The following is a 27,976-nucleotide window of genomic DNA, read 5'->3' as shown; positions in this document are numbered from 1 at the left end:
CAGTGACTGTCGACATGGAGATGGTCTTTGAGCTGAAGGTTAGCAGAAGGCATTGCACAGGCCCTTGGGGGTGGGGGAGGCGGAAGAGGCAAGGCCTAATGTTGCTTCTTGCTACAGCTACCTCAGACACTAGTGACAGACTGATCATAAATATTGTGTCTGTCAGTCACACAGAGTCCAAGTAAGGATTCAGGCGTGCTGCACTGTCAGAGGTGCAGTCTTTCGGATGAGATGTTAAACTGAGGCTTCTCAGCTGGATGTAAATTATCCCACGGCTGCTATTTATTCCTCTACCAACATCACTAAAGCAGATTATCTGACCATTATCACAACACATGAGAAGTTAGATAAACACGAATGAGACAGGAATAGAAGAATGTTGATGGGATGAGATGAAACAAGGTGGGGTGAAGACAGTGTGGAGCATAAACGCAGCATGGATCTGTGCTGTAAATTCTCCGTAACTGCTGTTTGTGGGATCTTGCTATGTGCAATATGGCTGTTGTGTTTTCCCACCAATAGCACGTGTTTGGAGTTGTAACTCAAGATAGGCGAAGGCAGTGCAAAAACCTCCCATTCTTCAAAGTTGTTGTCAAGCTCCAGCTGTCAGTACAGACTGACCCTAAACCCTGACAGTGACCCTAAACCCTGACCCTAACCCTAACAGTGACCCTAACCCTGACAGTGACCCTAACCCTGACAGTGACCCTAAACCCTGACCCTAACCCTAACAGTGACCCTAACCCTGACAGTGACCCTAAACCCAACTTGACAGTGACCCTAACCCTGACCCTTTCCCTGAAACAGACCCTAACCCTGACACTGATCCTAACCCGAACCTTGTCCCCGACCCTGTCTCTTATCCTGACCTTAACCCTATCCCTGACCCAAATCTCACCCTGTCCCTGTCCTTTCATGACCGTCTGACCCTAATTCCAACCCTTACCCTGTCCTATTCACTGACCCAGTCACTGTCTCTGGCCCAGTCACTGTCTCTGTCCCTGACCCGCTCACTGACCCAATCACTGTCTCTGTCCCTGACCCGCTCACTGACCCAGTCACTGTCTCTGACCCTGTCCTGCTCACTGACGCAGTCACTGTCTCTGTCCCTGTCCCGCTCACTGACCCAGTCACTCTGTGACCCAGTCACTGTCTCTGTCCCTGACCCGCTCACTGACCCAGTCACTGTCTCTGACCCTGTCCCGCTCACTGACCCAGTCACTGTCTCTGTCCCTGACCCAGTCACTGTCTCTGTCCCTGACCCGCTCACTGACCCATTCACTGTTTCTGTCCCTGACCCACTCTCTGTCCCTGACCCAGTCACTGTCCCTGACCCAGTCACTGTCCCTGACCCAGTCACTGTCTCTGACCCAGTCTCTGTCTCTGACCCAGTCACTGTCTCTGTCCCTGACCCGCTCACTGACGCAGTCACTGTCTCTGTCCCTGTCCCGCTCACTGACCCAGTCACTGTCTCTGACCCTGTCCCGCTCACTGACCCAGTCACTGTCTCTGTCCCTGACCCAGTCACTGTCTCTGACCCAGTCACTGTCTCTGTCCCTATCCCGCTCACTGACCCAGTCACTGTCTCTGTCCCTGTCCCGCTCACTGACCCAGTCACTGTCTCTGTCCCTGACCCAGTCACTGTCTCTGTCCCTGACCCGCTCACTGACCCATTCACTGTCTCTGTCCCTGACCCAGTCACTGTCTCTGTCCCTGACCCGCTCACTGACCCAGTCACTGTCTCTGTCCCTGACCCGCTCACTGACCCATTCACTGTCTCTGTCCCTGACCCAGTCACTGTCCCTGACCCAGTCACTGTCTCTGACCCAGTCACTGTCTCTGTCCCTGATCTGCTCACTGACCCAGTCACTGTCTCTGTCCCTGACCCAGTCACTGTCTCTGTCCCTGATCCGCTCCCTGACCCAGTCACTGTCTCTGACCCTGTCCCGCTCACTGAGCCAGTCACTGTCTCTGTACCTGTCCCGCTCACTGGCCCAGTCACTGTCTCTGTCCCTGTCCCGCTCACTGACCCAGTCACTGTCTCTGACCCTGTCCCGCTCACTGACCCAGTCACTGTCTCTGTCCCTGACCCAGTCACTGTCTCTGTCTCTGTCCCTGACCCGCTCACTGACCCAGTCTGTCTCTGTACCTGTCCCACTCACTGGCCCAGTCACTGTCTCTGTCCCTGTCCCCCTCTGACCCAGTCACTGTCTCTGTCCCTATCCCGCTCACTGACCCAGTCACTGTCTCTGTCCCTATCCTGTTCACTGACCCAATCCGTGTCTCTGTCCCTGACACTGTCCCGCTCACTGACCCAATCACTGTCTCGGTCTCTGTCCCTATCCCGTTCACTTACCCAGTCACTGTCTCTGTACCTGTCCCGCTCACTGAGCCAGTCACTGTCTCTGTACCTGTCCCGCTCACTGACCCAGTCACTGTCTCTGACCCTGTCCCGCTCTCTGGCCCAGTCACTGTCTCTGTACCTGTCCCGCTCACTGACCCAGTCACTGTCTCTGACCCTGTCCCGCTCACTGACCCAGTCACTGTCTCTGACCCTGTCCCGCTCACTGACCCAGTCACTGTCTCTGTACCTGTCCCACTCACTGACCCAGTCACTGTCTCTGTCCCTGACCCAGTCACTGTCTCTGTCCCTGATCCGCTCCCTGACCCAGTCACTGTCTCTGTCCCTGATCCGCTCCCTGACCCAGTCACTGTCTCTGACCCTGACCCAGTCACTGTCTCTGTCCCTGATCCGCTCCCTGACCCAGTCACTGTCTCTGTACCTGTCCCGCTCACTGACCCAGTCACTGTCTCTGACCCTGACCCAGTCACTGTCTCTGTCCCTGATCCGCTCCCTGACCCAGTCACTGTCTCTGTACCTGTCCCACTCACTGACCCAGTCACTGTCTCTGTCCCTGACCCAGTCACTGTCTCTGTCCCTGATCCGCTCCCTGACCCAGTCACTGTCTCTGTACCTGTCCCGCTCACTGACCCAGTCACTGTCTCTGACCCTGTCCCGCTCACTGACCCAGTCACTGTCTCTGACCCTGTCCCGCTCACTGACCCAGTCACTGTCTCTGTCCCTGTCCCGCTCACTGACCCAGTCACTGTCTCTGTCCCTGATCCGCTCCCTGACCCAGTCACTGTCTCTGACCCTGTCCCGCTCACTGAGCCAGTCACTGTCTCTGTACCTGTCCCGCTCACTGACCCAGTCACTGTCTCTGTCCCTGACCCAGTCACTGTCTCTGTCCCTGATCCGCTCCCTGACCCAGTCACTGTCTCTGACCCTGTCCCGCTCACTGAGCCAGTCACTGTCTCTGTACCTGTCCCGCTCACTGGCCCAGTCACTGTCTCTGTCCCTGTCCCGCTCACTGACCCAGTCACTGTCTCTGACCCTGACCCGCTCACTGACCCAGTCACTGTCTCTGTCCCTGACCCAGTCACTATCTCTGTCTCTGTCCCTGACCCGCTCACTGACCCAGTCACTGTCTCTGACCCTGTCCCGCTCACTGAGCCAGTCACTGTCTCTGTACCTGTCCCGCTCACTGGCCCAGTCACTGTCTCTGTCCCTGTCCCGCTCACTGACCCAGTCACTGTCTCTGACCCTGACCCGCTCACTGACCCAGTCACTGTCTCTGTCCCTGACCCAGTCACTGTCTCTGTCTCTGTCCCTGACCCGCTCACTGACCCAGTCACTGTCTCTGACCCTGTCCCGCTCACTGACCCAGTCACTGTCTCTGTCCCTGTCCCCCTCTGACCCAGTCACTGTCTCTGTCCCTATCCCGCTCACTGACCCAGTCACTGTCTCTGTCCCTATCCTGTTCACTGACCCAATCCGTGTCTCTGTCCCTGACACTGTCCCGCTCACTGACCCAATCACTGTCTCGGTCTCTGTCCCTATCCCGTTCACTTACCCAGTCACTGTCTCTGTACCTGTCCCGCTCACTGAGCCAGTCACTGTCTCTGTACCTGTCCCGCTCACTGGCCCAGTCACTGTCTCTGTCCCTGTCCCGCTCACTGACCCAGTCACTGTCTCTGACCCTGTCCCGCTCACTGACCCAGTCACTGTCTCTGTCCCTGACCCGCTCACTGACCCAGTCACTGTCTCTGTCCCTGACCCAGTCACTGTCTCTGTCTCTGTCCCTGACCCGCTCACTGACCCAGTCACTGTCTCTGACCCTGTCCCGCTCACTGACCCAGTCTGTCTCTGTACCTGTCCCACTCACTGGCCCAGTCACTGTCTCTGTCCCTGTCCCCCTCTGACCCAGTCACTGTCTCTGTCCCTATCCCGCTCACTGACCCAGTCACTGTCTCTGTCCCTATCCCGTTCACTTACCCAGTCACTGTCTCTGTACCTGTCCCGCTCACTGAGCCAGTCACTGTCTCTGTCCCTGTCCCGCTCACTGACCCAGTCACTGTCTCTGACCCTGTCCCGCTCTCTGGCCCAGTCACTGTCTCTGTACCTGTCCCGCTCACTGACCCAGTCACTGTCTCTGACCCTGTCCCGCTCACTGACCCAGTCACTGTCTCTGACCCTGTCCCGCTCACTGACCCAGTCACTGTCTCTGTACCTGTCCCACTCACTGGCCCAGTCACTGTACCTGTCCCACTCACTGACCCAGTCACTGTCTCTGACCCTGTCCCGCTCACTGTCTCTGTCTCTGCTCTCAGATTCTAACTTCCTGCTCTGTTTGACAGTGTGACTGTGCAGCTGGAATCTGAAGATTTGAGAGGCGGCAGAAACGGGGCTCAGAGTAACCAGGAAAGTGAGATCAGCCTGATTACTCACAGCTCAGTCCCCACAAGTTCACTTTACCATCACACATGCCAAATATTGAGAATATATTTCATTGCTGATTGTAATATTGTAGCCCCCCCACTGAGGGGTGATGTCAGGAAGCATTTATTCACACAAAGGGGAGTGGAAATCTGGAACTCTCTCCTCCAAAAAGCTGCTGGGGTTAATTGAAAATTTGAAAACTGATTAGTTGGTCTGATTAGTAAGTTTGCGGACGACCCAAAGGTTGGTGGAGTTGCGGATAATGTTGAGGATTGTCAGAGGATACAGCAGGATATAGATCGGTTGGAGACTTGGGCGGAGAAATGGCAGATGGAGTTTAATCCGGACAAATGTGACGTAATGCATTTTGGAAGGTCTAATGCAGCTGGGAGGTATACAGTAAATGGCAGAACCCTTAGGAGTATTGACAGGCAGAGAGATCTGGGCGTACAGGTCCACAGGTCACTGAAAGTGGCAACACAGGTGGATAAGGTAGTCAAGAAGGCATACGGCATGCCTGCCTTCATCAGTCGGGACATTGAGTATAAAAATTGGCAAGTCATGCTGCAGCTGTACAGAACCTTAGTTAGGCTACACTTAGAATATTGCGTGCAATTCTGGTCGCCACACTACCAGAAGGACGTGGAGGCTTTGGAGAGGGTACAGAGGAGGTTTACCAGGAGGTTGCCTGGTCTGGAGGGCATAAGCTATGAGGAGAGGTTGGAAAAACTCAGATTGTTTTCACTGGAACGACGGAGGTGGAGGGGCGACATGATAGAGGTTTACAAAGTTATGAGCGGCATGGACAGAGTGGATAGTCAGAAGCTTTTTCCCAGGGTGGAAGAGTCAGTTACTAGGGGACATAGGTTTAAGGTGCGAGGGGCAAAGTTTAGAGGGGATGTGCGAGGCAAGTTCTTTACACAGAGGGTGGTGAGTGCCTGGAACTTGCTGCCGGGGGAGGTGGTGGAAGCAGGTACGATAGCGACGTTTAAGAGACAGCTTGACAAATATATGAATTGGAAGGGAATAGAGGGATACGGTCCCCGGACGTGCAGAAGGTGTTAGTTTCGGCAGGCATCAAGATCGGCGCAGACTTGGAGGGTCGAATGGCCTGTTCCTGTGCTGTACTGTTCTTTGTTCTTTGACATTGATAGAATTTTAGAATCATAGAACCGGAGGCCTTTCAGCTTATCTGCACTGGCTCTTTCAACAACAACAACTTAGATTTATCTATGACCCACCTTTAACATAATAAAACATCCCAAAGCGCTTCACAGGAATGTTCTAAAACAAAGTATGACACCAAGACACAAAAGGCGATATTAAGGCAGATGACCAAAAGCTTGGTCAAAAAGGTAGGTTTTAAGGAGTGTTTTAAAGGAGGAAAGAGAAGTGGAGAGGCGGAGAGGTTTATGGAGGGTTATCCAGTACTTGGGTCCAAGGCAACTTAAGACCCAGCCACCAAGGGTGGAGAAATTAAAAAATCAGGGATGCACAAGAAGCCAGAATTGGAGGAGTGCAGAGATCTCGTAGGGTTGTGGGGGCTGGAGGAGATTACAGAGAAAGGGAGGGGCGAGGCCATGGAGGGATTTGAAAAGAAGGATGAGAATTTTAAAATCAAGATGTTGCTTGACTGGAACCAATGTAGGTCAATGAGCACAGGGATGATAGGGGAACGGGACTTGGTGCCAGTTAAGACACAGACAGCAGAGTTTGGATGACCTCAAGTTTATGGAGGATAGAATATGGGAGACCAGCCATAAGAGTGTTGGAATAGTTGGGCAGGATTTTATGAGCCCCCCTGAGGTAGGATTGGAGGCGGCGGGGCCACAGAGTGTTCATGACAGGTGTGGGGGTGGGGGGATGGTGGGGGGCAGAGGGCCAGTCGCCTCCTGGTTGCCCAGCAATCTTCCCAGGGTTCTCCTGGCTGGTCTCCCACTGATATTCCGACAGCCCTTGCAGGCAGGATCCTCGTCTTTAAAGGGACAGAGATCCCACTTCCTGAAACTTTGATTTAAAAAGACCAGACGATCGCTCCAGGGTTGGTGGTGGTTGTGGTGGTGGTGGGGTGGGGGCACGAAAAGGCAGAGGCGGGGATCCCACCCACCTTTTTGGCCCAGTGCCTCCAGTACAAAATCCAACCTGTCAAGTCTAGATGTAACAAAGGCATAAACAATTATTCAAGCAACATTCAGTTAGTCCGGCTCCCCATTTCTTTGGTTACATAGCCAAACAGTGTGGATGGAGTTAAGGTATAGACCTGTCATGATCATGGGGCTGACCTATTCCTGTTCTTATGCTCCTTCTCCCCTTCCCCCTCAATTTTCTGTTTTCCTTTCCATCTCCTGTTTGATGCCCATTTTGTTATCTTTCTGCTCTGTAACATGACAGAGATTGTCTTTGTGTGAAGACTGCTGTAGGAATGGATCCTATTGTGTTTTGGAGACTGACATGTGATATTGTGTCTAACTGCACTATGATACCATATCAGGCCCGATCTCTTGCCCCCACACAGCATCGCACCAATGTCTGGCTCAGAGACAGCAGCTACTGTGCCAGACAGGGGAGGTGGCATCTGCTTCAGTCTATTTCTGTATTCTGTACTGTTAGTTGCAGCCTGTCTGCCCATGGAAGGTAGCAGGAGGCATTTTCTCAATTAGGTGGGCATTTGTGACCTAGTTTGCAATGCCGGTTACCCGCAGTTTAATCCCAGCTATTGGTATTAGACGTCATTCAGACTGAGTGTATATTAATGGGTGGCTGGGCTCACAGCATTTCTTCATCTTTGTCCCTTTGCTAAGAACAACGCAGCAAAAAATTCTTGATTTTGTTTGTGGCCGATGGCAGTATTGAGAACGCTGTCCTGGCTCATGTCAGTGTTCCTGACACTGACACATACGGCAACATCCGAAGCAGCCAGCGTCAATGAAATCCTTTTTAATGGTGACTCTGACTATACACTGGCAGATTACCGAGGGAAAGGCTGCATTGATGACAATGGATTTGTGTTTGATGTGGGTGAGAAGTTTTACCCCACTGCGACGGCTTGCCCATGTGTTTGCACTGAAGCAGGTCCTGTGTGCCGCAAGCCCGAGTGCCCTCGAATCCCCCCACTATGTATCCGTGTCAGTTACCACTCCTGTTGCCCACGCTGTGTGGAATTCCGCAAGTCATGTCAATATGGAGGCAAGATGTACCGGCTATTCCAGGAGTTCTGGGTAACAACAGTTCTTTGATCCTGTTTCTGCTTTTAACCATGTTCTGTGATTTTTATTCAGAGGAACGCTGCACTGTCAGAGTGGCAATGATTTTTGCCCTCGTACTTTATTGTCAGCTCGGCTCAGTTGGTGTCTCACTGAGTTAGAAGGTTGTGGGTTCAAACTGTTTTTAGAACAATGAATGTTACAGATCTTTGGGCCTCCTTATCTCGAGAGACAATGGATATGCGCCTGGAGGTGGTCAGTGGTTTGTGAAGCAGCGCCTGGAGTGGCTATAAAGGCCAATTCTGGAGTGACAGGCTCTTCCACAGGTGCTGCAGAGAAATTTGTTTGTCGGGGCTGTTGCACAGTTGGCTCTCCCCTTGCGCCTCTGTCTTTTTTCCTGCCAACTACTAAGTCTCTTCGACTCGCCACAATTTAGCCCTGTCTTTATGGCTGCCCGCCAGCTCTAGTTCAGGTAAACAGATCACTTGCATTGAACAGTGAACACAGAATTTTAAGACACAATTTGTAGCTTTGTGCAAGGTTCGGATTTGTTTCCCCACAGGATAGTGGAAATAGTACAAACTACCCAAAAAAACAATTAATTCTGGGTCAATTTTTAAACAGGAGACTGTTGAGGAAGGGAAAATTAGGGTTATGGTGAAATTAATTCACAAGGAGATTCAGGAAAGAGTACTGAGATAGGAAAGTTCCTGAGCAGTTATTCACACAAGGACTGTACACAGCAACCTTTCTTATGTTGGTACAAAGTGTGAGTGAGCTTGTACCTTTACTCTGAGCAATATTGGCGTAATATTCAGCGCTGTGATAGCGGCCGTTTTATCAGTAACAGGTGAATTCTTCTTAAACCCAATTGATAAAAGTGTCAAGTTATACAGTATCAAACAGAGCTTTATCCTTCCCTTTTATCCATTGTGTGTATGTACATGTACAGGAGCTGACATTCAGACACACATGGGCCTGCACTACCAGATGGGAATGAATCATTCCTTTTTACCTGCTGTGTACTGTAATCTACAGAAGCTGACACTGAGACACACACAGGCCATACAGTACCAGATGGGAGTGAATTGTTCTCAAAGGGTGTGGATAAGAGAAATAAGAGTAATTGTAAGTGAAAAGTGGAAGAGCTATGAGGAAGGATTGGAAAAGATTAAGCTCTGCAGTTTATAACTTAACCAGCGAAAGGGACCCTCTTGGGTATATAAGAGATTAAATGGATGATATCTTGGTATGTAAGATATTAAGATGATTTGGGAACATTCGCTCAAATTAAGCTAGAAAAATAAGCTGACAGGATAGAAGTTTAAAACGGTCAAAGGTAAATATAAAGCAGATATCAGGAAGAATGCAGAGATAAACATTTGGAAAAGGCTGCCAGGGGTTGCAGGTTAACAAAATTTGGGAATTCTGAATGCAATTGGATGCTGCAATGTAAGTTAATGCACAGTGTATTACTGTGCTGCTCAGCAGGCTGTGTGTAGCATCACAGTCCTTTTCAGTCCGAAGGTCTTATTGCTCTAAATATGTACATCCTGAATTCAATTGTTCTTTGTACCACCTGAGATCCATTCAAAGCCCTGGTTAGACCACATCTATAAATTATCCAGTGCCTACAAATAAGCTTGCAGATATACATTTTATTGTGTACAGATTTGGGCACCGTACCATGAGAATGGATATATTGGCCATGGAAGGAGGAAGGTGCAAACTCACCAGAATGTTACCAGGCTTCCAACAGTTATGAGGAGAGATTACTAGAGATGTAGACATTTACAAGGTGACTTGATTTTGAAAGGAATTGATAGGGTACATAGAGAGAAACCTTTTTCACTGGTGAGGGAGTCTAGGGCAAGGAGACATAACCTTAAAATCAGAGGCAGGCCATTCAGAAGAGAAATTAGAGTTGGTTCTCATGGAAAGGGTGGTAGGACTGTGGCATTCTCTCCCACTAAAAGCAGTAGAACCCAGCTCAATTATTAGTTTTAAATCTGAGATTGATAGATTTTTGTGAGCCAAGGGTATTATGGCAAAGGTGGGTGGATGGAGTTAGGATACAGATCAGCCATGATTTCACTGAAAAGCAGAGCAGGGGCTAAGGCCTCCTCCTGTTCCTATGAGAGGGTGTTTTTATGTAGTATCAAGTTTCCCTGAAACCAGCAGGTTTAAAAGAATTCAATAGGGTAGATACAGAGAAATGGTTTCCTCCGGTGGGAGCATCAGGGAGGGGCCATAATCTTTAAATCAGCGCTAGACCATTCAGGGGTGGAATCCGGAAGTACAATATCCACACAAAGTATAGTGGAAATCTGAAAGGTGGGGTTGTTCTCCTTTGAAAAGGTTGAGAGATTTGATAGAGTTGTTCAAAATTATGAGGGGTCTATACAAAGTGTATAGAAATAAATTGTTCCTATTAGTAGAAGAGTCGAGAATCAGCAAACACTGATTTAAGGTGATTGGCAAAAGAACCAATGGTAACATGAGGAGAAATCTTTTATATAGCGTAGGATGTAGAAAGCACTGCCCGAAACGCTGGTGGAGGCATATTCAATCATTACTTTCAAAAAGGAATTGGATAATCAGCTGTAGAGAAAAAAATTGCAGGGTTGTGAGTTGCTCTTGCAGAAAGCCAGCATTGACACGACAGGCTGAAAAGCCTCCTTCTGTGCTGTAACCATTCTACGATTCTATTCGATAACCAACTCTCTCTCCCAAAAGGCTGTGGATGGCAGGGAGACAAATGGAGCCTACAATACTGAGTGATAGATTTATTTGAGTAGTGGAATTGAGGGAAATAGAGCAAAGGCAGGTAGATGGAGTTGAGGTACAGATCAGGCATGATCTAATTGAATGATGGCACCAGAGGCTGAATAGCCTCCTAATGTTCGGAGGAATTTTTTTTTGTTTTGTATATATTTTTTTAAAGTGTGATGCTTAAATGTGCATGTGTGCCAAGAAGCAAAGTTTGAAGTGTTGACAAATCTGTCCTATAATTTAACAAAGGGTATAAGCACTGCAGACTTCTCAAATTGCACACAGCAACACCACCATCTGCTGGTTTTGAACAGAAACTGTGTGAATGAAATACGCAACACTCCACAGTCTGACACGAGCCTTTGTTCCCAGTGCTCATGTGCTGAGCTTTAAGGTTGCTTCACAAGTTAACAACTGCTTGTTATTAATAAGGTTATACTGGCCCAACCTGTTAAACAATTATTTCTTCTTACTTATGGACTACATCCTAGCTGGTGCTGTGATTAATATTGTCTTGATTTCTTGGATGCCTGAGCACCGGGATCTTAGAAACCGACAAGCATTCAATGCTGAGTCCCCATTAGCCCACCTTAAATGAAAGTAGTTTCCAGGATGTGTTGCCTCCGTTGTCCTGACAATCCTACTGTCAGCTTTTTAATTGTGATGCTGTTGAGACTTTTTTTCAAGATCTTTGGTTTAATAGATCACTGATTTCCAATCTATAACATTGTTTTTGTAGCCATCTGCCTGTGAGAGGTGCCGATGTGAAGCTAACCGAGAAGTGTACTGTCTGACTGCAGAATGTGCTCCTGTCCACTGCGTCAACCCATCATATGAACCCAACCAGTGTTGTCCTGTGTGCAAGCAGGGTAAGTCCCATTTGCAATATGAGTGTAGGGTCAAAAACACATCAGGGTAGGAAGGACTCGACTATTCCAACACTCTCCTGGCCAGCCTCCCATCCTCTTGAGCTCCTCTAAAACTTTGTCGCTGTATCCTGACTTGCACTAAGTGCTGCTCACCCATCACCCTGGGCTTGGTTTGGACTTGTGAAAATTTCCACTGTGGATCAGGCTGCTCCAGATCAGCAACCAGGGCGAGACAGGGTTCATTCCTGGTGAACCACCTGGGTGGGTGGCTCCTCTCTGTCAACGATATCACCAAGACAGTTCTGGAGAGACAGAGACACAACATGACAGCTCTCTCTTGGCAGGGCAATTCCCCTGCACAAGCTGCTTGTACGCTGGACTATCACCATATCAGTGGCACTGGCTCCCAGCTCTCACATTGCTGACAGCAACATCAAAGAGAAATTTGCCAGATTTGCTAACGCTGCCTGCCAGGAGCACCCAGCCAGTTTATTGTCTAGTGTTGCTGTTAGTCATGTGGGACCAATGTATAAAGTGCTGTAGATGGGAGATGAGTGGACTCGAAATAGCAAGATGACTCCCCCCTCCCACAGGAGGTTCTCTCCTTGTTAAATGGTGCAACTAGAAAGCTATTTAATTAGCCATTTATATATTCACACACAACATACCTGAATACCCTGTGGCAGAAATAGCAGTGATACACATAAGAAATACTGATCGTTTCAACGTTACAGATGCTGTTACACAGGGATCTGTACTGGAGCCTCAACTTATCATGAATATCAATAATTTTGATGAAGGATGAAGCGAATGTTTAAGTTTAATACTGTGCAAGGGGCGGGGACATAAGTGTTAACTTATGAGGCCAGGTTGTGTAAACATGGTTTGTATTCCCTTGAGTTTAGAGAGTGAAGGGTGAACTGAGGTATTTACAGTGATCAAAGGATTCACCTGGGTAGACACAGAGAAACAGTTTCCTCTGGGGGTGGGGAGTCCAGAACAAGGGCGTATAAGCTTAAAATTAGAGTTATGCCATTCAGGAGGAAAATCAGGACATATTTTTTCACACAAAGGATGGTGGAAATCGGGAACTGTCACCCCAGAAAGGTTGTGGATGCTGGGGGACAGCTGAAGCATTCAAGAATGAGATCGATAAATTATTGTTGGTTAATGGTATCGAGGGATTATGGAGCCAAGACAGGTAAATGGAGTTGAAGTGCAGATCAGCCATGATCTAATTGAATGGTGTAACTGAGTCGAGGGGCAGAATGGCCTCCTCCTACTCCACCTCTCTGGTTTATGCTTTTGATTAACCCTTTATTTATTAAGCAACCTTCCCTTGTGCCCTGCCCTGTAACACTATTTGATTCTTGCAGGACCGAACTGCTTTGCAGGAAACACCATTATCCCTGCTGGCGTGAAAGTGGAAATGGTTGGAAGGTCTGTCTGTTTCTGCCCATATAAGGATGGCTCCTGGGAACCTCAACAGCAAGCAATCTGCACCTCCCGCGGAAGGAGACAGGGTGATCATTATAGTGCAAAGGAAGGTCGCCACTGGGAATGGATGCAGGGACGATAGGCTCACTACCACATGCTGTGGAACTGCTTGTCATGTTTATCAGAGACATAAACAACAGATATCAGTGAATGTTCCCCAGACTGTGCTGGACATTTTAAGGGGGATTTTACCCGTCGGGTTGATGACCACCCGATCTGTTCAGGGGGAGGCCCGATCCATTAATAGACCATTGGCGAGCTGTAGGCCCCGAACAGACATCTTACTGCAGTTTGCTAGTCGTGACCCAGCACCCTACCCTGCTGGCAGTAAGGCGAGTCTTCTGGTGGGTGGGGGATGGGGGTGGGAACATTCCTGTTCCTCTTGGCCACACAAAAATAATCTGAGATTTACAATCCTAAAGCCTCATCCTCGTTACCGTTAGGTTTTACTGAGTGGAGTGTTCAGGCTGCAACTCTGCTCACAGCCCTCAAAACTGCACTGGATTCTCCATTCGTCAGATTGGTGAGGCATACGTGGGTGCCTGAGGCACCAGCAGAATGTCTGAGTTAAAATGGTGAAGGCACTGTAACTGGGTAGCAAGACAACCACCTAAAACTTAACTCTGTTACCATCCTTTTCTGTGGGGCAAAGTTAAAATCTCCCCTTATTTCTCAAAGTATCACTATTAGTAAAGTGCTTCTTACTATAGTCCTGTTCCAGGGCTATGGGAAGTCGAGCATTAATATCTATGCCCATTGCTCCGAATGAAACGTGGCATCCTTCTCTGCTAAATGTGGAGGCTGCTCCACACTGAATCTCCACGCTTGTTTGCAGAGTGTATGACATTTATTGTAAAAATATAAAGTTGTTTGGTGGTACATTTTGTTGCAAACTCTGTGCCTGTGTTTACATTGACTTAAAACTGCACACCATGATAAAACAATGACGAAAGTTCAGCTTGCACCACAAGTTAGTTGAAATGCATTTTTCCTCTATGTTTGTTCTTTGATAGAATGGTGCAGCCTAGTCCATATTCATGGCCTTGTCTGCTCCGAGTCTGGTAGTGTGCCTCACACACACAGTCACTGCGGCCAGCAACAGTTCTGTGTGCACTGTTTTAACAAGACTGATGATTGATTGTTTTATTGTCACAGAACAATCAGACATATATCGCTGGTCTTTAGTTCCCAAGTTAAACAACTGATTGATAAATGAAAACTTAAAGATGCTGGCATTTTTAAGGAAGCTTTAACACTTTCTGATAATTCACAGATATGTCAATAATCTGTACAGTGTTTGATTATATGTAACATTGGGTAACTTGAGCCCCAGACTAATACCGCATTAGTGCTGAACATTAGAGGCAGGGGAAATAAAGACATCAGCAAACTGGGATTTGTACAATATTTACCGATTACCAACTGGAGATAGATAATGTCAATCTAATTAGGACAGCAGAAGCAGTCACAAATCTTCACAATTGCTCCCAATGTAGATTGCACAAATGTAGTTTATGTATACAGATAGATCTTTGTAAGACAATAATGTAATCTTACTAATATCAGTGGTTAACTTGTGCTTAGCTGGTGAAATTGTTTTTGTTGAGACAGCAGCATTAATCGTCAAGATGAATATAAAGTTGGAACAATATGGCTCTGGTTAGCAGGCAGTTGCTCCATAGTAATTAATCTTGACACTGGTGCAGGGTTTACAGAACACATCATTGGTGGGACTGTACATTCCGTGATCACAAACCACTGTGGGAGTAAATATGGAGAGTTAGGATATGCAACAAGGCCACTGGAACAGAAGCAAGGCAACTCCTCAGACCTCCTCACAGCAGCTAACATATCCACAAAAGCATGATGATAGGTACTGACATCATAATCTTGGTTACAATCACTGACCTGACAGCATAACTTACAAATGAACTAATTATCAGTAAAGTGTCTGCACAGATCACCAGTAACTCACAAGCTTATAGTTCCCACAACACACAAATAGGAACTGAAATGCCAGAATTCTTCTTCATGTTCTCTGTGCTGTGACTAGCTTGGTGTAAATCCTTCCACAGCCCGCTGCAGGCATGGTAAACGAGCATACATTGGTCTAGAAATTGTGCTGCGTAGCAACCATTTTTCAGGCTCTACGTAGCCTCCTAAGTCCGCAGAATAGTGGGTACGAAGCACACATACATATCCAGCCAGAAGTACACTGCCCACCGTATTGTTGTATTATTGGTCAAAGAATCAATTACAGCTGTGAGGAGGGATGATATGCTAAATGAATCATCAAATGAGGCCCTATGAGCTCAGAAATAAGCAAGGGGCAGCCACACTACCAGGAGTGTACTATAGACCCCAAAATAGTAGGGCACAGAGGGCACAAAATTCTTGAACTGCATTCAAGAGAACCTTTGACACCTCTGCTAAGGGCAAAAGTTTCTTCCTATCTATCCTAGTTAGGCCACAGCTGGAGTACTGTGTACAGTTCTGGTCGCCACACTATAGGCAGGATGTGATTGCACTGGAGAGGGTGCAGAGGAGATTCACCAGGATGTTGCCTGGGCTGGAGCATTTCAGCTTTGAAGAGAGACTGGATACAATAGGGTAGAGAAGGCTGACGGGGGACCTGATTGAGGTATACAAAATTATGAGGGGGGTAGATAGGAAGAAACTTTTTCCCTTAGCAGAGGTGTAAATAACCAGGGGGCATAGATTTAAGGTAAGGGGCAGGAGGTTTAGGGGGAATTTGAGGAAAAATATTTTCATCCAGAGAGTGGTTAGAATCTGGAACACACTGCCTGAAGGGATGGCAGAGGCAGGAACCCTCGCAACATTTAAGAAGTATTTAGATGAGCACTAGAAATGCCATAGCATACAAGGCTACGGGCCAAGTGCTGGAAAATTGGATTACAATAGATAGGTGATTGATGGCCAACACGGACGCAATGGGATAAAGGTCCTGTTTCTGTGCTGTATAACTCTGTGATCCTATCTATGCCCCTCATAATTTTGTATACCTCAATCAGGTCCCCCTTCAGCCTTCTCTGCTCCAAGGAAAACAACCCTAGCCTATCCAGTCTCTCTTCATAGCTGAAATGCTCCAGCCCAGGCAACATCCTAGTGAATCTCCTCTGTACTCTCTCCAGTGCAATTGCATCCTTCCTATAGTGTGGTGACCAGAACTGTACACAGTACTCCAGCTGTGGCCTAACTAGCATTTTATACAGTTCCATCATAACCTCCCTGTTCTTATATTCTACGCCTCAGCTAAAAAAGGCAAGTATCCCATATGCCTTCCTAACCACCTTATCTACCTGTGCTGCTGCCTTCAGTGATCTATGGACAAGTACAACAAGGTCCCTCTGATCCTGTGTACTTCCTAGGGTCCTACCATCCATTGTATATTCTCTTGCCTTGTTAGTTCTCCTAAAATGCATCACCTCACACTTCTCAGGATTAAATTCCATTTGCCACTGTTCTGCCCATCTATATTATCCTGTAAACTAAGGCGTTCCTCCCCACTATTTACAACATCACCAATTTTCGTGTCATCTGCGAACTTATTGATCATACCTCCTATATTCACGCCTAAATCATTCATGTACACTACAACAGCAAGGGTCCCAGCATCAATCCCTGCGGTACACCACTGGTCACAGGCTTCCAATTGCAAAAACAACCCTCGACCATCACCCTCTGCCTCCTGCCACTAAAACAATTTTGGATCCAATTTGCCAAATTGCCCTGGATCCCATGGGCTCTTACCTTCTTGACCAATCTCCCATGCGGGACCTTATCAAAAGCCTCACTGAAGTCCATGTAGACTACATCAACTGTTTTACCCTCATCTATACATTTAGTCACCTCCTTGAAAAATTCACTTCTCCTGTGGCCAGAGAGGATTTGAAAATTTGTGTCAGAGCCCCTGCAATCTCCTCCCTTGCTTCACATAACAGCCTGGGATACACCTCATATGGGCGTGGGGATTTATCCACTTTTAAGCCCACTAAAACTGCCACTACCTCCTCCCTTTCAATGCTAATTTGTTCAAGTATATCACAATCCCCCTCTCTGATCTCTACATCTGCATTGTCCTTTTCCATAGTGAACACAGATGAAAAGTAATCATTTAAAACCTCACCTACGTCCTCCGGTGCCACACACAGATTGCCACTTTGGTCCTTAATGGGCCCTACTCTTTCCTTGGTTATCCTCTTGCCTTTAATATACTTATAAAATGCCTTGGGATTTTCTTTATCTTGCCCGCCAGTGTTGTTTCATGCCCCCTCTTCGCTCTCCTAATTACTTTTTTAAGTACCCCCCCTACACTTCCTATACTCTAGGGCCACCACTGTTTACAGCCCTCTGAATCTGCCATAAGCCTTCTTTTTTTCCCTTATCCAATCCTCTATATCCCTTGACATCCAGGGTTCCCTGCACTTGTTGGTCCTACCCTTCATCTTTACGGGAACATGTTGGCCCTGAGCTCTCACTATTTCCTTTTTGAATGACTCCCACTGGTCTGATGTAGACTTTCCTACAAGTAGCAGCCCCCAGTCCAATTTGGCCAGATCCTGTTTTATCATGTTGAAATCAGCCTTCCCCCAATTCAGTACCTTTATTTTCAATCTATCGTTGTCCTTTTCCATAATTACCTTAAATCTTAGAGTTATGGTCACTATCCCCAAAATGACATGTCTACCACTTGTACGGCTTCATTCCCTAGGATTAGGTCCAGTACTGCCCCTTTTCTTGTCAGACTTTCTATGTGCTGGCTCAAAAAGCTCTCCTGTATGCACTTGAAGAATTCCGCCCCATTTAAGCCTTTTGCACTAAGACTATCCCAGTTAATATTGGGGAAGCTGAAATCCCCTCGCATTATTACCCTATTATTTTTATTCTCTCTGAGATTTTCCTACATATCTGCTCCCCTATCTCTCCCTGACTGTTTGAAGGCCTGTAGTACACTCCCAGCCAAGTGATTGCCCCCTTTTTGTTTTTAAGTTCAACTCATATTGCCTCATTTGAGGAACCTTCTAAGATATCATCCCTCCTTACTGCAGTAATTGACTCCTTGATCAATAGTGCAATGCCACCTCCTCTTTTACAGTCCCCCGTCAGGCCTAAAGATTCTATACACTGGAATATTAAGCTGCCAGTCCTGCCCTTCCCTAAACCACATCTCTGTGATAGCAAAAATATCATATTCCTATGTGTTAATCAACGCCCTCAATTCATCTGCCTTACTTGTAAGATTCCTTGCATTAAAATAGATGCAATCCAGCCTTGCATTATTCACTTGTGCCTTAACAGGCCGATATTTGCTCTGCCTTCCAGACAGACTTAATTTCTCTTCTATGTTTGATTGTGCATCACCCCCTACTGTACCTCCACTCTGCATCCCATCCTCCTGCCAAATTAGTTTAACCCCACCCCTAAAATGGCACTGGCAAACCTCCCAGCAAGGGTATTGGTCCCGTTCCAGTTCAGGTGCAAGCCATCCGACTTGTACAGGTCCCACCTTCGCCAGAAACAGACTCAGTGATCCAGGAGACTAAACCCCCTCTCCTGCACCATGTCTTCAGCCACACATTCATCTGCTCTATCCTCCTATTCCGATACTCACTAGCACCTGGCATCGGGAGTAAACCAGAGATTACAACCCTTGAGGTCAAAGAACAAAGAACAGTACAGCACAGGAACAGGCCATTCGGCCCTCCAAGCCTGCGCCGATCTTGACGCCTGTCTAAACTAAAACCTTCTGCACTTCCAGGGTCCGCATCTCTCTATTCCCATCCTATTCATGTATTTGTCAATATGCCTCTTAAAACGTCGCTATCGTACCTGCTTCCACCACCTCCCCCGGCAGCAAGTTCCAGGCACTCACCACCCTCTGTGTAAAGAACTTGCCTCGCACATCCCCTCTAAACTTTGCCCCTCGCACCTTAAATCTATGTCCCCTTGTAACTGACTCTTCCACCCTGGGAAAAAGCTTCTGACTATCCACTCTGTCCATGCCACTCATAACTTTGTAAACCTCTAACATGTCACCCCTCCACCTCCATCGTTCCAGTGAAAACAATCCGAGTTTATCCAACCTCTCCTCATAGCTAATACCCTCCAGACCAGGCAACCTCCTGGTAAACCTCTTCTGTACCCTCTCCAAAGCCTCCACGTCCTTCTGGTAGTGTGGCGACCAGAATTGGACGCAATATTCTAAGTATGGCCTAACTAAGGTTCTGTACAGCTGCAGCATAACTTGCCAATTTTTATACTCAATGTCCCGACCGATGAAGGCAAGCATGCCGCATGCCTTCTTGACTACCTTATCCACCTGTGTTGCCACTTTCAGTGACCTGTGGACCTGTACGCCCAGATCTCTCTGACTGTCAATACTCCTAAGGGTTCTGCCATTTACTGTATACTTCCCACCTGTATTAGATCTTCCAAAATGCATTACCTCACATTTGTCCGCCTTAAACTCCATCTGGTCTTGCTTTTTAATCTGCTACCTGGCTCCCTAAATTCTTGTTGCAGGACCTCATCCCTCTTTCTACCTATGTTGTTGGTACCAATGTGAACCACGAACTCTGAATGTTCACCCTCCCCCTTCAGAATGTCCTGCAGCCACTCCATGACATCCTTGACCCTAGCACCAGGGAGGAAACATACCATCCTGGAGTCACGTTTGCGGCCATAGAAACCCCTATGTACCCCTCATGATAAAAATCCCTATCATTATTGTTCTCCCACTCTTTTTCCTCCCCTCCTGTGCAGCTGAGCCACCCATTCAGAGGTGGGGCCACTGAACATCCGCCAGTTACAGCGGGAGAAGCCCCAAGTAAATTCCCAGCAAAGGCCGAGAAAGATGGAGAAAAAACAGTTAATGAGAAAGAGAGAGAACAGCAACACAAAGTCAAGGAAGAAAAAAGAGATAATCTTTTGGCTTAGAGTGAGCAATATTCACTAGTAGATCTTTAAAGGCAGGAAACAGCATAAAAGGTCAAATTAGGTTCTGGATTTTATATAAGGGCCAATAAATATAAAAACAAGGAAGTAAAGCTGAATTTGATTTTCAGCTTCTTGGGTTAGACTAGCTGGACTACATGAACTTCTGGACACCCCACTATGGGAAGGATATGACACCCACAGAAAAGTGTATGGTGACTATTCAGTCACTAACTAAGAAGCAGGTCAGAACTCACCACAGCATTCAGAACAATCTAAATGCGTTAACTTATTTTTCCCAAACCCTGGCCGACAATGATCCACTCGTACTGTGTTCAGAGAATTTGCAATGTAATAAAACGTGGGCATGTTATCCTTCATTTTGTCCAGTGCAATACTCTGTTTCTTGAAGAAAGCCTCAATACGATTTCGGGCCTGAAACAGAATCACACACAAGAGCTATGTCACATCATCAGGATAGGTTCCCTGGCAGAATGGGAAAGGAATAAATGTAAACTACTAAAATGGCAGCAGGTTGCGGGAATCTTTAGCTGCCCTGGGCAGATATACAGCGTGACATTGAAACAAATACTTATATTACAGAAATAAACCTACTGAGACATCAGAATTGGATTTATGATGGGGTTTTTAATCCTAAATTATTAAATACAAAAAGCATCTTAAATTTTAAACAATGTAAAGATTTGAAATATGCTCAAGGCATTGTCCTATTTTTGCCATTTCCTCTTCATTCCCATTTTGCTGATGACACAAAATTAGGAGGGAATGTAAGCTGTGAGGAGGATGCAAGGAGGCTTCAAGGGGATTTGGCCAGGCTAAGTGACTGGGCAAGAACATGGCAGATGGAACATAATGTGAATAAGTGTGAAGTGATCCACTTTGGTAGAAAAAACAGAAAGGCAGAGTATTTCTTAAATGGTGAGAGGTTGGGAAGTGTTGATGTCCAAAGGGACCTGGGTATCTTTGTTCAAGAGTCACTAAAAGCTACTATGCAGGTGCAGCAAGCAATTAGGAAGATAAATGGTATGTTGGCCTTCATTGCAAGGGGATTTGAGTAGAGGAGTAAAGATGTCTTCCTGCAATTGTATAGAGCCTTGGTGAGACTGTAACTGGAGTATTGTGTATAGTTTTGGTCTCCTTATTGTCAAGCAAACCCCGCCCCCCCCCCCCTCCCCACCTGCCAAGACTGAGGCACACATGATTTTGCCACATGAACATCAAAACTTAAAATTGCAAGCCCCTTGACTGCAAAGACATTTGCATAGTAACCGACAGTGCTGGAACAATGGGGACCCTGTCACTGCTTCCCCAATACACAGAAGTCATGGTCAGACCAGTTTTGGTCACATGACTGACTGACTGACTGTTGGAGGTTTTGAATTTGAATTTCAAACAGAGGATTTGAACTCAGAAAGCTGTGTGCTCCCAGTTGGAACAGAACCTCTTCTCCAGCCCTACCTGCCTCCATCTCTTTCCCATGGAACTGAATCTTGTGAAAACAAGTGAACCTCAAAGAGAGAAAAGTCTCCTACATGAACAAGGTTTAAGAAGAACACTGGGCCCCGACGAAAAGCAAAACTACCTACAATCAAGTGAGCTCGAAGCACAGCAAACAAGAAACTCTTCTGATATTGCCTCAAACCCCTCTCTACTATATTTTCCTCTTCCCTTTTCTGTCCCTATTTGCATTTGTGTATTGTGTGTGCATGCCAGCATGGGCGCTACGTATATCCGTAGGCATGAAACGTATTAAGAGTTTCAGTTTTAATAAACTTTCATCTTTCTTCTTTAAACCTCAGAAAATCTGTGTGAATTGGTTTCTTTGTCTTATAATTGGAAAGCTGTGCACAAGGATTCACAAAACAGTGTGTTTAAAATTAAACCCTGTTACAATAAGACCAGGTGAAGATAGCAACAGACCTTGCAGCCCAACAATGCCTAGATGGGTTAACTTGACTCACAGGGTTAAACACCGTTTTGAATTAAAGCACAAGGATTTGAATAATTGATCAGGGTGCTACACTATCAAGGCAATGCTCCCACAGACAGCATCAGTGTACTATGCTGTGATTATTCTGTTTCCCCATTCTCCCTGACAGCTTCACACAACTTCATAGTTCAGAGGACAATCTTGACTCTTGCTGGTCAAAAACTGGCTGCTCTAGGAAATACCTGTAATGGCACACCTGAGATTTGGAACGTCACCCTCTGCTGAGAAACTAGATTAAGGCCCTATCTATTGCTCCACAGCATAATACTCACCACCACCTTCTCAAAGGCAATCAGGGATGGGAAACGAATGCTGGCCTTGCCAGTGACACTCACATCTCATGAAAGAATAAAACAAAACTGGTCAAGGTGATTTTAAAATCATCTGACTGATTTAAAGTTTACTTAAAAATCATCCATTTTCTAGCTTTGGCAGGTACAATTATTACACAGAACATTATAGTTTGGAAACTATACTACACTGTACTGTTTTGTCTGAAAATACACCCCACTAATAGAATTATTTTAAATGGATTAACACCTCTGCTCAAATAGGGGGCAAAGTCACTTCACAGGAATGTGGTAAATGGAGCCAGTAACTTACTTTCTCTACTCTTTTGTTGGTTTCATCCTCACAGTCACGTATCATTTTTCTGCATACTTCTTCCCATCCATAGCCAAAAGGGTCCACTGCAGGTTGAAGTGAAAATAGTTTGCATTTTAAGCTGTGCTACAGTTTGTGTCTGTAACCCTTTCTAGATTTAGCAATGTTTAGTTTCAAGTAACTGGTGCCGTTTTGAAAAAACAAAGACTGAATTGAAAGGAACCTCACATTATATTGGAATGACATTCTGAAAATGATTACAGACATATTTGGCACTACTTTCCAATAAGCTGGCACCACTTGTTTGTTGAGCCTTTCACTGGACACACCACAGGACTGCTTTGCTGCTGACGTTATTAGGTCTAACACCTTCAGGCTGGTCCTGTTCTCCAGTTTTTTGAGTCAGGCATCAGGGAGCATGTTTTAGAAAAGCTGCTCAGTTGGAATCATGGGGGTAGAAACTGGTCTTTCCACACAGGAAGTGGGGGTGAAAAGGATCAATTTCATAGGGCTATGTTCCACACACCAAGAGCACCTGAACAATGTCTGACACCATATTGGCCTTGGACAATTTTCAGGCCGGGCCTGTTCTGCTCAAGTCTTCCTGAACTTCAATATAGATATCTGCAAGTGGTGCAGGATATAGGCAACAGAGTTTCAGATGAGCTTAAGTTTCTGGAGAGTAGAATATGGGAGGCTGGCTGGGAGAACATTGCAATATTAGAGTTGGGAGGTGAAAAAGGCATGGATGAGAGTATCAGCACAAAAGGGCTGAGATAAATGTGAAGGTGGTGACATTATGGAAGTGTAAATAGGCGGTCTTTCTGATGAAAAGGGTATGGGGTCAGAAGCTTAGATTGAAATTGAATAGAAAGTTAAAGTTATGAATAGTCTGGTTCAATCTGACGTCGTGGCCAAAACGGTGGACAGAATAAGTAGCAAAGGTACTGAATTTATGGCAGAGGCCAAAGACAATGGCCAGTGCTGCAGACAGTTTCAGTATCTTTGTCCTGCTCTGTCTCTGCCTTTCAGTGGTTACAGATATTCCCATTCACCAGCATTTTCATAGTATTATGCAGCACAAAAGGAGGCCATTCAGCCAACTGCATCTATCCCATTCACTGTCTCTCCCTGTCCCTTTAAAGCTTTTATTTTTGAAAGCTATTATGGATTCTGCTCCCACCCACTCTTTGTTACCACATTCCATTTACTAACCGCCCTTTGCATAAAGAAATTTTCCTAATCTCTCCCTTTGTTCTTCTGTTGATGATCTTAAATATATGCTCCCTATAAGTATGCCAAGAAGATCTGGATCTAGATTTTTCCAGATCTTTTCCACAGCTCACAGACCAGAAAAACAGATGGTTCACTACCCACACATTTGGTTATTAAACCTTCTTTCTAAAAGATTTATGCAAGCACAGAAAGGTTATTGTTTGAATTATCAGTGGAGATTGGTGTACGTTGAATGACAAAGATTTACAAAAATTGCAGACACAAACTTTTTTCTCCAAGTCAACAGCAATTCAGAGATGTATACAAATTTAAGAGACATGCAGCACACACTTTAATCTGCAATATATTTTTGAGAAAAAATTATGAAACATTTAAGACAAAAGACTTACAGATTCCAGATGCTCCAATGCAGATTGAACTTACCTTTAAATGTAATAAAGATTTCAGTTATTAGGCCTTTATGCGGTACTTTGACAACATGGCATTTCATCTCTACATCAGTTATTCTGCAGGTCAGATCAGCAATTAGCTCCTTCTCCACTGACTTGAACTTACGAAAGAAACGATTATTGGAAGGATCATGGCACTCATGAGTGTGATAGCGAGTTGAAAACTTAAATGAATAGTCGGGTTCACGAAAGCCTGGAAGATTTCAATTAAAATGTTTCTTTGTGAGAACTATTAGAAAATGAATAAAATTGAAAGGCAGTGAAGTACCCCCATCAACAGCTCACCCCCATGGTTAGTTAGCCTTACATCAATAGTGGGGAAAATGCTACAGTCTATTATGAAGGATGTGATAGCAGAACTGCTGGAAAGCATAACAGGATTGGACAAAGTCAGCATGGGTTTACGAAAGGGAAATCATGCTTAACTGGAGTTTTTTGAGGATGTAACTAGTAGAATAGATAAGGGAAAACCAGTCGATGTGGTGTACTTGGATTTTCAGAAGGCTTTTGATAAGGTCCCACATAAGAGGTTGGTGTGCAAAATTAAAGCACATGGGATTGGGGGTGTTATACTGGCATGGATTGAGAATTGGTTGACAGACAGAAAACAGAGGGTAGGAATAAACGGGTCTTTTTCTGGGTGGCAGGCAGTGACTAGTGGGGTACCGCAGGGATGAATGCTTAGGCTCCAGTTATTCACAATGTACATTAATGACTTGGGTGAGGGAACTAAATGTAACATTTCCAATTTCGCAGATGACACAAAGCTGGTGGGGGGGGTGGGGTGGGGTGGGGGATGAGCTGTGAAGAGGATGCAAAGAGGCTCCAATGTGATTTGGACAAGTTGGGTGAATGGACAAATGCATAGCAGATGCAGTATAACGTGGATAAATGTGAGGTTATCCACTTTGGTTGTAAAAACAAAAAGGCAGATTATTATCTGAATGGTGACAGGTTGGGAAAGGGGGAGGTGCAACGAGATCTGGGTGTCCTTGTACACCAATAGATGAAAGCAAGCATTCAGGTGCAGCAAGCAGTTCGGAAGGCGAATGGTATGTTGGCCTTCATTGCAAGAGGATTTGAGTACAGGAGCAAGGATGTCTTACTGTAGTTATACAGGGCCTTGGTGAGACCACATCTGGAGCACTGTGTGCAGTTTTGGTCTCCTTATCTGAGCAAGGATGCCATGGAGGGAGTGCAAAGAAGATTTACTAGGCTAATTCCTGGGATGGCAGCATTGATGTATGAGGAGAGATTGGGTCGGCTAGGCCCATATTCACTAGAGTTTAGAAGAATGAGAGGGGATCTCATAGAAACCTATAAAATTCTAACAGGACTAGACAGGCTAGATGCAGGGAGGATGTTCCCGTTGGCTGGGGAGTCCAGAAGCAGGAGTCACAGTCTCAGGGTACGGTTTATGCCATTTAGAACCGAGATGAGGAGAAATTTCTTCACTCAGAGGGTGGTGAAACTGTGGAATTCTCTACCGCAGAAGGCAGTGGAGGCCAAGTCATTAAATGTATTCATGAAGCAGATAGATATGTTTCTTAATGCTAAAGGAATCAAAGGATATGGGAAGAAAGCAGGAACAGGGTACTGAATTAGATGATCAGCCATGATCTTTTTTGAATGGCGGAGCAGGCCCTATGGGCCAAATGGTCTACTCCTGGTCCTATTTTCTATGTTCCTATGGACAGCTCACCCCCACTGACAGCTCACCACAACGGATAGCTCACCCCCATCCACCCCCACCGACAGCTCAACCCCACAGACAGCTCAACCCCACCAACAGCTCAATCCCCACAGACAGCTCAACCCCAACAGACAGCTCAACCCTACGGACAGCTCAATCCCACTGACAGCTCAACCCCACGGACAGCTCAACCACACGGACAGCTCAACCCCACGGACTGCTCAATCCCAATGACAGCTCAACCCCACGGACAGCTCAACCCCAAGGACAGCTCAACCCCATGGACAGCTCAACCCACCGACAGCTCAATCCCACTGACAGCTCAACCCCACGGACAGCTCAACCCCAGCGACAGATCAACCCCACGGACAACTCACCCCCACTGACAGCTCAACCCCACGGACAGCTCAACCCCAGCGACAGATCAACCCCATGGACAACTCACCCCCACTGACAGCTCAACCCCACGGACAGCTCAACCCCAGCGACAGATCAACCCCACGGACAGCTCAACCCCACGGACAGCTCAACCCCAGCGACAGATCAACCCCATGGACAGCTCACCCCCACGGACAGCTCAACCCCACGGACAGCTCAACTGCACTGACAGCTCACCCCCACGGACAGCTCAACCCCACGGACAGCTCACCCCCACGGACAGCTCAACCCCACGGACAGCTCAACTGCACTGACAGCTCAACCCCACGGACAGCTCACCCCCACGGACAGCTCAACCCCACGGACAGCTCACCCCCACCGACAGCTCACCCCCACCGACAGCTCACCTCCACGGACAACTCAAACCCACGGACAGCTCAACCCCATGGACAGCTCACCCCCATGGACAGCTCACCCCCACCGACAGCTCAATCCCACAGACAGCTCACCCCCACCAACATGTAACCCCGACAACTCACCCCCTCCTACAGCTCAACATCGCTTGACAGCTCACTACCCACTGAGAGCTCACCCCCTCCTACAACTCAACATCATTGACAGCTCCCTACCCACTGACAACTCACCCTCACTGATAGCTTCCCCCATTGACAGAATCCTCCCCTCTGCACCGACAGCTCACCCCCACTGAAAGTTTACTCCCACCAACAGCCTTGCATCTGCGACAGTCTAGCATCATCAACAACCTGCCATCACGGACATCCACCATCACTGATAACTCACCCGCAACAGCAGCCCACCATAACCCACAGCTCACCGTCATCAATAACCCAGAATTATCTTCAACCCGCCACTGATAGCTCGTCACTGCTTAGAGCTGAGCCTAGTACCGCTAAAGCACTTTTATCGGTGGTGTAACATGGTAACATTCTCTTGTGGCAAACCTAATCAAATCGTTGCATTCAGAATGGTACTTTTACTGAATCCATAATTTTCTGTCCCTCATTTCTCTGTCCCCCGGCCTCTGCAGGTCCAGCGAGAATCTCTATACTTAATTATTCCCTTAGTTGGTAAGACAGGAGGGTCCAAGCCATGAAGGTCAGTCTCTGGTCAGCAGCGTAAGGAGTAACTTACTTTTCTTTCCCTATTTCAGGAAAGAATCAGACCAGGCTGCACACTGCTGGAGGAACCTAGAATTCAACCAGCAAACGAGGAAGGCATTTAAACTCCAGTATTAATCCTGAGTTCAATTGTCCGATGAGAATGAACAGCACTGAAACTCCATTTTAACAGATATACGAAGCCATCATTGGCATTTAAATATCTTTTGAAATCTAACAGTTTTTCCGTCCTTTAAGGCTCTTTTAAAAGATTATTATTCATTCTTGGGATCTGGGCGTTACAGGCAATGCCAGCATGTTATCCATTTGAGAAGATGGTGGTGGGTCACCTTTTGCAGATGTTTGATACAACTGAGCGGTTTGCTAGGCCACTCCAGAATTACCTATATGTG

The 27,976-nt window shown here is 46.7% G+C and overlaps 2 protein-coding genes across 3 annotated transcripts in view; one reads left to right on the top strand and one right to left on the bottom strand.

Moving 5' to 3' along the window:
* The first annotated feature begins 7,620 nt into the window (after positions 1-7,620).
* LOC137347969 (von Willebrand factor C domain-containing protein 2-like) lies at positions 7,621-14,065 on the top strand. The gene is made up of 3 exons (XM_068013036.1): positions 7,621-7,998; positions 11,495-11,624; positions 13,001-14,065. Exons 1-3 carry the CDS (start codon positions 7,621-7,623, stop codon positions 13,201-13,203), a joined length of 711 nt encoding a protein of 236 aa, XP_067869137.1. The 3' UTR covers positions 13,204-14,065.
* A 291-nt stretch (positions 14,066-14,356) lies between these two features.
* Positions 14,357-27,976, bottom strand: part of LOC137347968 (zona pellucida-binding protein 2-like) — a 50,331-nt gene continuing 36,711 nt past the window's right edge. The window contains exons 5-8 of one of the 2 annotated variants that reach the window (XM_068013034.1): positions 24,349-24,567; positions 22,690-22,775; positions 20,333-20,510; positions 14,357-14,879 (exon numbers count right to left, since the gene is read on the bottom strand). In XM_068013034.1, coding sequence (XP_067869135.1) covers positions 14,782-14,879; positions 20,333-20,510; positions 22,690-22,775; positions 24,349-24,567 — 581 coding nt within the window. In that variant the 3' untranslated portion in view covers positions 14,357-14,781. The remainder of the gene's footprint in view (positions 14,880-20,332; positions 20,511-22,689; positions 22,776-24,348; positions 24,568-27,976) is intronic. The other variant, XM_068013035.1, reaches the window with a different exon arrangement.

The sequence above is a fragment of the Heterodontus francisci genome, chromosome 33 (genome assembly GCF_036365525.1).
Source record: "Heterodontus francisci isolate sHetFra1 chromosome 33, sHetFra1.hap1, whole genome shotgun sequence".
In the NCBI taxonomy this organism is placed as follows: Eukaryota; Metazoa; Chordata; class Chondrichthyes; order Heterodontiformes; family Heterodontidae; genus Heterodontus; species Heterodontus francisci.
This window is presented reverse-complemented; position numbering and strand designations above follow the sequence as displayed.